We start from the raw sequence: 9420 nt of genomic DNA, 5'->3' as shown, positions 1-9420 counted from the left end.
CCTGACTAGAAAGCACAAGTCAGCCAAAAGTGACTTGTGCTGTCCACAGTCTCCTACAGCAGCTTCATCTAGATGTTAAACGAGAGGGGAAGGAAGCAGAGGTGGCAGGTTTTGCCCTGAATGACTTGCCAGCTGAGAATACTTGGAATAAAAAGGCAACTCCTACCTGAAAAGAGCTGCTTTAAGGAGCCTCCACCCTTGGTTTTGCACCTTTATAGCCTCTACCTCCCAAAATCCCCACCCAAGGCCAGAGATGGGGAATATTCTGGCAGCATTATTGAGCTGAGGATTTCAGTGCGCTTCTTAGGGCTGCTTAACAACAAGAAGATACAAACAGAAAATGTAAGTTTGTGCAGTATTTGTGCAAGAGGACACCTGCCCAAGATCTCCCTTTCCTCATAGGCACCAGCTTTTCAGAACTGCTCAGTGTGTTGGGATTTATGTGAAGAGTGGAGTTCTGAAAATCTAGCCTCAGTTTAGTGCCTGTGTGGTCCATGACTACCCTGAAAAATCACCTTGCCCAACAAATACCCAGTGAATCAACAAGAAGTCTGGAATAAAACCTGCTTGTGTATTTGTTTCCCACTCTGACTTTTATTGAATCCCACAGTGAAACAGTACCTTGTATTTATCTATGAGGAATTGCTGAGACATGTACTTGGTATGTTTTAAAAAAGTGCTTCAACAAAACATTAATTTTGTTCCGGGGAATCTATATATGAAAAGGCTTTGTGATAGGAGGGAATTCAGTTGATTAATTCAAAGTATAAACATACATGTGTCTGTTTCTTGACCTACTTATGCTTCTAAACATTAGAACTGCTTTGAAGTATTTCTTTGCTGGGATGTAGACCTCTTGAAATTTTTATGAGAAGTATCTTTTAAATTCTGTAACAAGAACTTTTATTAATCTTTATCAGTGAGATTTAATTAGCGTGATGCAGTACACACGTTGGCATTCATTAAGCAGTTGTTGCAATCTGTGGTACCTCTTTATTGGGAGGTCTACATTTTTTAAGGTTATAATACTGGGTATTACTTCCAGATGGTCAGCCACCATTCATAGTTGCAGCAGGATAAGAGCTACTGTAGCATGACTGTAACATAGCTGAAGCACAAATTCAGTGCAAGAGATATCTTAATTATCTAAAAAAGAATTACATGGAAAAGACTTAAAGAAACAAGTTATCCGTGTGCGCTGCCTTGTAAAATTCACAGTATTTTTTTTTGTTGCTTTTTGTTTAAGATGACACTATTTTTGACTTCAATGGATGGAGAGCTGTGTTAGATAAGGAAGAAAAGGCAGGTGTTGGTTTCCCATCGGTACCTGTGTCTGCACCATGTCCAAGTCTCAAGTGACGCATCCTCAGCGCAGCTTCTGTGCCTCCTGTGCTGCGTGGCTGCGGCTGGGAGAGCCACGCGTGGCACCCCCAGGAGTCCATGGCTTCAGAAAACGCATTGGGTCTTTCCCTCAACCCCAAGCTGAAAACTTAATATAAAGGATAGAGTGGGAAGTTATTCTTGAGTGTGGGCTTCAGCCTCTAGAAAGTCCTCAGAGCCAGGCTTAACGAGCAGCAGGGCAGGGATGCTCCATCTCTAGGATGTCTTCTGCTGAGGCCAGACTCCTACAGGAAACAAGATCAGGCTTTTAGGGAGAAAAACTAAACCTTGAAAGGTTTAGTCAGTCAAAGCAGACTGACCTGTCTACAACTTCATGCTATCACATGTGCACTTCTGAGAATCAAATAAGGGGATACTGCAATGTTAGTAGGAACAGGGGTATACTACAAATTGGGCTTAGTGAGATTTCTGGATTTCCCTGCTTTCTGTTGGCATAGAGGTACTCCGCTGGTGTTGAAGGGGCTATCAGCTGTGGGTTCACCTGGAACTTGAGTTTGATGCCAAACCAAGCTCTTGGTACCAAAGGCTCTTGGTTTGAGCCTGGCCAGGTTGTTTTTAACATCTCTTAATTTTCTTGAGAATTTAGAGCCCATTTTTCAAAGATCTTCAGGTATCTTTTTGTTTGCACATGTAACATGAAGAAATAATAGTATTTCCTACCTCAAATGAAGGAATATGAGGTGATTAGGTGCTATAATAACATCGGCCATGTTTGTTATCTAGTATACAGAGGAGTAAATGGGGGTTCTTTTCTGGTCACACAAAAAGCTAATTTTGTGTTTTAAAAGACTTTTTTATTTTTTTTTCTATGCTTTGTCAAAATTTCAATGAACTTGCTCTTCTCCCTTCCTCTCTGTTTTTTGAGAAAGAAGCTGAACCTTTTGAAACCAACTTTAATAAAAATATGTAGGAGTTAGCATTCAGTGTGGTGACCAGAATCTGAAATGCAAAGCAGCAAAACAAAAGAATATTTGAGCTATAAGCTATGATTTTGCCTTTTCTGAGTGAGCTATTTCATTTCTAAATTCAGTCAAGATTTGAAGCCATTCTAGAAACTTCAGGAGTGCTGATCCTGGAAGATACTTATTGATAATCCTTGCGAAGATCTCGTTTTAATATCCTTGAGGGAACTATAAAGCAACCTCATAAGCTAAAAGCACAATATGTTGCTTGTTTTTCACAGCATTTCACTGATGTGTCAGTGATGAGCTGTCCATGCTCACAGTCTGAACTTAAAAAATCATGCAATATGAATAGAATCATTGTAATATAGAACTAAATGTGTTTCCAAACTTTGAAGATGGAACTGGGGAGAAAGTTACTTTTGTGCATTAGCTAGCCATTCTTGTAGCTTAGAAAATCATAAGGCTGGAGATAAAGGGTTCGCTCCTTGGTGTTAAATACATGCTTAAGTTACTGCCAAAAATGAATCCAGAAAGAGCACACAATGTACCATCAACTTTTTACATTAGCTTCTAAAGGGATATATATATATATATATATATATATATATATATAAATATTTTTTCCCCCCAAGTGCTTAATCATTTTGTGAGATCGGGCCTCACATGATCAGTGAAATTCAACACTGTCACTGACCCTTGCTATGCCGGCACTACTGCATTTTCTGGACCAGCATTTGGACCGCAGCTCCCCACAGAAGAGCCTTATGCTTTGGGTCATATTGTAGCTACAATTCCCGAACTGACTGCATGCTTTGTGCATCTTACAGCAGCTTTTAGCATTTCATGGGGCAAATTCCTGCATGGAGAAGATGCCAGTGTGAAAAATAAAGACATAAGTGATAGGGATGCTTGAATTCACCTGACCTATCTCGAGGGAGGACTCTCTCAGTGGTTTCAGACAGCAGAGAAATAAAATTAAATAATCAGGAATTCTCAAATGTTTGAGAGAAAAATGAAAGGCTGGCAATTTCTGGGCATCACCTGAAGCCTGCAAACAAAGAAGAAACCCGATTGTGCTAACAAATTCTCTAGGCGGATTTTGAAGAAGAATCTCATGGCTTTAAATGGAAGCCTTGTTATTATTGTTATTATTATTATTTCATTCTCTTGCAGATCATGGTTCTTCTGGCAATTCAAAGTCACAGGCTAATTTATGTGGGTCAAACGAACTTTTCTAAGACAACCCAAATATCTGCTTTCTTATGCCACAAATGTAGACATTTAGGCTTCCCAGGTGGGTGCAGAGCATCCTGGTCACACCCTCACTCTGCCAGCCTCTGGGAGCAGCTGGGAGAGGACTGAGCCGGAGCTGATAGGAGACGCCTGCGCTGCCTGCCCTGGAGAACACAACGCTGGCAGTGGCTCCAGTAAGTAGCATGACAATGGATTTTTCTGCGGAGTGGCAGAGGCGCCAGGGATGTACAAAGAGTCTGCCTAGCAGACATGGCATCGCGCTGCTGCTACATACTTCTAAAGTGATTTGGATGAGATAACCTCTGCAAACTAAGTTATTTTTGTATTTTTAATTCTTCTTGTACCTAGCAGCTAGTGTTCGCTGTATTTTAAGGAGCGGAAATTTTAGCTAAAGGATTACAATGTTGTTAATCAATCTATTGAATATTCATGATTTAGTGGATTTTTCCCCCCCAGAAGGAGAGAAGTAATTATTTTGGCTAGCACTTGAAAAGCGTGTGTAGTGTTGATAGAAACTCTTCTGTACTAGGCAAAAATAGAATTTTTCTATTAGACATGCAAACTGATCTTTTCTCCCTGATACCAATATATACCCTTTAGTTCTTCTTTTCTGTTTTGTAATATTCCATGCCTTTTTTTTCTTGTGAGGAAGTAATGAAAGTGCACAAACTGAGGAAGAAAAGGGAAGAAAAAAAAAAAAAAAAAAGGAAACAACCTCCAGTGAAGGTTGAGCTAGTCCTTGTTGAAACCCTGATTTAGAGAGTGGGGTCTTGATTGACATTTTCACGTTTAATGTACACTAACACTTTGCATAGACATTTACATTATCTTAAGTTTCTTGCTGTGATGCAAATCTTAAATACTGGTTGGTGGAGTGTGTGAGGCTTGTTACCGTAAAAGTGGCGAATAAACTCTCTAAGACTTACTTTGAAATCTTAGAAAGCGGGCATTCTTTATTATCAAAGCTGCAGCATTGGAGACACGGGGATTGCTCTGCCAAAGTGTGTCTTCCTTATCAATGCCGACCAAACAGCCTTAGAATCACAAGGTTTACATGTTCATTACACTCATGAAATTATTTACAGATGTTCCTGCTATCTGTGCAGACTCAATGAATTGAGTCAATGGTCCTGGTATTCATTGAGGCCTCTTCACCTTTGCCTGCTGGCTAGCCCTGAGCTTGGTTTTTGCTTTCCCTTCTTTAAATGTTGTTTTGCTGATGTGCCAACTCCAGTTGAGTTACGCACGCTGTTCCATTTCCTTCTTATCTTCTATCTCCAAGGTCGATCAACCACATGTTGCAACCCTTCCACTGCTTCCTTAGGTTATTAGCGCTTAACTACATTGAATGTAAAGCACAAAAATTCCTTACTAGGCAGGACACATAGTACAAGGGTTCTTCCTTGTAGTATTATCCCCATCAGTTCCTTCCTATCAGTATTAGTCAGGCCAAGAGATCCGTCCATACCAGGCTGTTCTCGAGACTTTTATGACACAAAGCATATTTTCTGATGTCCTACTGGTGTACATCCTTGGTAGATTTTGTCCTTAACGGTTTTTGCTCTGTAAAGTATACTGCTTTCTCCCATGTGGGGAGGCATAAAGGCATCTGCTGGCAGATATTACTGCAACTCAATGACGCAGATAGCTTTAGGCTATTTGGAAATATGGTAGAGTTGGCCAACTCTTGTGCAGAGCGTGCTAGCAGTTGGTACTCAGGAGAGCTAAAGGGCATGTAATGATTGCTGCTAATTCTTTGGAGTTTGAGCCCTAGCAGTTTCTAGGATCTTGATTGTCACACCAGAAGTGATCGGCTACAGAAAGCTGAGCAAAGTGAGATGGCTCCCTGTGAGTAAAGCAAGGGCAAACTCAAACTGTTGCTGCTGGTAAGAAGTAGAAAGGTCCTGTGAAACATGTAATATTGCAAACCAGTTAGGGAGAGGAGAGATCAGTTTTTTTTGTAAGGTGTACCCCTGTCCCCACTCCTTCCCAAAAGACCAATGCTGATTCACATTAGGAGTTTTGCATAGGCAAAGAATTTGCCAAGTTGCACCTCTTCCCCCTGAGGCCAGCAGGAGAAAACCTCTCTCCCGTGTAATGGAGATGTTTTGCAGGTGGGCTGGCTGAATGTCCCAGATGATGGCTGTTTGTCAGCTAACACAGCTTCAAAGTCTGTACTGTTTAGTTCTGCCTTTTATATAAAGAAAAGCAGCAACAATAACAGATACCTGGGAAAGTTTTTAAAAATCATCCTGGATATGAGTGGAGCTGTTGAATGTGGTATTCTTGATTATTTACAGCTCATGCTGTTTCCCAGACAATATATAACTTCAATTTATTTTTGTACAGGTTTTTGGATGTATTTATTTTGTCCTGGCACGTTGTCTTCATGGTGACCACGTGCTGTCCACAGGCCCACCATAAGGTGGGTTGTGGCTTTCTTCTTCCATCCCTGCTTTGTCTGGGGACTTACTTCTGCTCCTTTCAGAAGGGGGATGGTAAAAAATGCTCTCCTTCTTTAGCAAGGAGCTGACTGAAACTCTCAAATTCAGTCTGTGCTTGCAGATTGAATTGTCCAAGGGGGCAGTCTAGAAAACAAATGTGAAAATGGGAAGGTTATTGCTTTAGTCAAGCAGCTTTACAAACCCTTTAATAATACCAGCCTGGGTTCCTTGGACTTGAGCTGCAAGGATTTTAGCAAGGTAAGAGTTAATGTTTTTTTTTGTTTCAGTTGCATGGGGTGGTTTTTATTTTTCATTTTTATTTTTTGGGGGGAGTTTTTTTTTTTCCCCCATTAGGGTCATATTATATAACAGCCATGTGCCAAAATTTCTTAAATCTATTTTTTTACAACCAGTGTTTTATAATTAAAATAGATCTTGCTGTTCCTTTGTAATGCAACAACGCCTAATTCAGTGGGAGCACCGTGTAATGAAGGACTTGCAGGAATGGACTCTACATCCAATACTGCTTTAAAATAAGCAGCAGGTAGTTTTCTGTTTATTTCTGAATATTGTGTGTCCTATTTCTGTTTTATTTCTCAATATTTCTGCCTCCTGACAGTCTAGAGGCTATGTGACCTTGCTTTTTGGTAAACAACTCTGCAAAGTTGTTTTTTGTTTTTGTGCATTTTTTACATTGCTATTATTGATAGAGGGAAAAAAAGTATCAGTAGACAACCCTGGAGACAGAACTCTTATGCTTACCGTGTGCCAAAACACCCAAGACAACCCCCAAACCTGCAGGTGTAATGGTAAGCTTCCCCTCAGTGCCAGCAAAAAGCTTTCACGGTTTTCAGGAATATCTGAGGTAGAGGAAGCTTCATATCTTTAAAATCATTCACAGTTTTACCCTCTTTACCCTCTCAGGTGAAAGCCCTGTAAATGCGAGCGTGGATGACTGACCGACTGTCTTATTTCAACATCTGTCTACAGGAAATGTGCATGACTCCCTTTTCTTTGGGATTGTAGCAGCATCCTGGATCTTAAGGTAGAAACCATAAAAGGTTGCACATACAGTAAGTACTAAGTTTAAACTCCCAGTCCTTTAAAGAAATTTTAGGTTTGTTTCCATGGCATTTTTTTCCCCTTTTTTAATTATGGCTTGAAGGTGAGAGGGGGATATTCTTGCACCTCGAGAAGGTGCCTTGTATGATCCAATGAGTCAGTGTTTGAGCTTCTAATCCATTTTCATGTCATCGTTCTGAAAAGCAGGGCTGACTGTGGCAAACTGATAAAGCTCTAAAGAGAGAGGCTCACTGCAGCTGTTCTGTTCGTAGGCGCCCTCTCGGATGAGAACTTTCAGTATTCTGGCACTGAAATGTTGGACTTGAATTCCTGTTTGTGGTATTTAGCATTACAGCAATGTAAACCTGGGAGCGTAGGCGATAGGAGCTGACCACCTCGGTGCTTGATGCAGAACGTTTGGGGAGAGAGGGGAAAGCAGGACGGTCTGCAGGTCGTGATTAAACGTTTGTGTGGGGACAGCCTCCATCCATGTGGGACACACGGCGTCCATCGCGGGTAGCCCCAGAGCCAAGCTGGGGCAGGGACCCCGCGTCGGGCTGGGGGCGCCTGAACCCCCCCCCGGCACGGAAACTTTCCGAGCAGCCCCTGCACATCGCAGCCAGCCGGGGCGTTACGGCTCGGGGCAGGCCGGGGGGAGCCCGAGGGGGTACGCGCACACGAAACCCTCCGGCGGGCCCCGCCACCAGGCCCGGCCCGGGGCCGCTCCCCCGAGCGTGCGCTGAGAGGGGCGGGGGCCGCTCCGCGACCGCCCCCAGCTCCCCGCTCCCCGCCCCGCCGCGCTGCGGCCGGGAGGCGGCGGCTGCGGCCGGGGAGGGCCCGAGAGGGGCCGGGAGGAGCCGTGCGGGAGCGGGGAGGGAGCGGGAGGAGCCGCGAGGGACCGTGAGGGCCATGCCCCCCCTGCCCCGCACCGCTCCGCCGGCGGAGGCAGGCGCGGCGCTGCCGCAGGGCGCCCTGCGCCGGGCATGAAGTTACGGCGGAGCGGGGCGGGCGGCGCCTCCCCCGGGCGGCCGTAGCCCCGGGGCGGGCTCGGCACAGCCTCGGCAGCCGCCCCGCAGCTCCCCGCAGCGCGGTGCCGGTGCCGGAGCCGTGTCGGAGCCGAGCGATGTGCGCGCCGCGGCCGGCACCTGCCGCCCCGCTCCCCTAGCGCCTGCTGGCAGCGCGGCGGCTGGAGGTGCCCCTCGGGAAGTTTGATGGCTTCTTTGCGGAGGGTCAAAGTCCTGCTGGTGTTAAACTTGATCGCTGTGGCTGGCTTCGTCCTCTTCCTGGCCAAGTGCAGACCCATCACGGCCAAGAGCGGCGACTCCTTCCACGACGTCCATCCCAGGGCAGAAGTGGTCAACTTGACAGCCCACGGCATCGGCTCCATCCAGGATGCAGTGCTGAAGAGGCTCTCCCTCCTGGAAGACATAGTCTACAGGCAGCTCAATGGTAGGAGCGCGTCTGCTTTTAATGCCTTTTGGGCACGGGTGGGAGCATGAGCTGAGGCAGAGGGCGAGCGTGACGATTTCTTGAAGTTTTCGTGCTAGAACTGTGCCCTTTCCCGTGTTATCATGAACACGGAGCTTCAGCTGACTGAATCGATTTGCTATCTGATTTCCAAGTTCTGTTCATGTTAAAAGCTCGGACTACCTTGCGCAGGATGGGAGGAAAGCATAATAACATAATGCCGGCTTTCAGGTTTGTAGCACCGGCCAGGAAATTACAGTGTCGTGATTTCTACATCAAATGAGAAGGGTGTTTAGTGGCCAAATACAGGGTTGGAGCAGCACGGCTTATATTGATTGAGGGAATGGCTTTAACCACTGCCGAGCTGTCCTTTTTGGACGGATCTTTTAAGTGGCTAAAGCACATTACGTTGTTGGAGTGCTGAAGGTCAGAAAGCAAATTGCACTTTCTGTAATAAGTTAAGCAAACAATTCAGTATTTCCTATGGCTTAGCCTTGACAGCTGCTAATTAAAACCTCAAGTAATGCTTCTCTTTATAGTGCAGTGAAGGGATTTCTATTAAAATCTCACCAGGTTCAGTAGTTGTGAAATGTAGAAAGGGAGTTTTAAAGATGCCGTGTGGGATAGAGAAACATGCTGTAAAGACGTGAGAAATCTAGGTGAGCTATCTAATTAAAACACTGACTGTGGAAGCTAATTTTTTTTAAAACTGTTCCCCATAGATTCACGACTGGGAATGTGATCTCAATCAAGTCTTCCACTTCTTCCTTCGCATCTCTGTAGCTCTAAACGACTACCAGCTTTTGTATTGCAGAATTAGCAGTTAGTGTTTTTGGCAGTGGCAGTGTGATTCCCTCCCTGACTTTTGAATATGAAACTAATGCATG

General features: G+C 44.5%; 1 protein-coding gene across 1 annotated transcript in view; it reads left to right on the top strand.

The window, feature by feature from the left end:
* The first annotated feature begins 8212 nt into the window (after positions 1 to 8212).
* The window catches only part of GALNT17 (polypeptide N-acetylgalactosaminyltransferase 17), a 205417-nt gene continuing 204209 nt past the window's right edge, over positions 8213 to 9420 (top strand). The window contains exon 1 of the mRNA XM_035559105.1: positions 8213 to 8515. Within this exon, the coding sequence (XP_035414998.1) occupies positions 8278 to 8515 (238 nt within the window). The 5' untranslated portion in view covers positions 8213 to 8277. The remainder of the gene's footprint in view (positions 8516 to 9420) is intronic.

The sequence above is a fragment of the Cygnus atratus genome, chromosome 20 (genome assembly GCF_013377495.2).
Source record: "Cygnus atratus isolate AKBS03 ecotype Queensland, Australia chromosome 20, CAtr_DNAZoo_HiC_assembly, whole genome shotgun sequence".
Taxonomy (NCBI): domain Eukaryota; kingdom Metazoa; phylum Chordata; class Aves; order Anseriformes; family Anatidae; genus Cygnus; species Cygnus atratus.
This window is presented reverse-complemented; position numbering and strand designations above follow the sequence as displayed.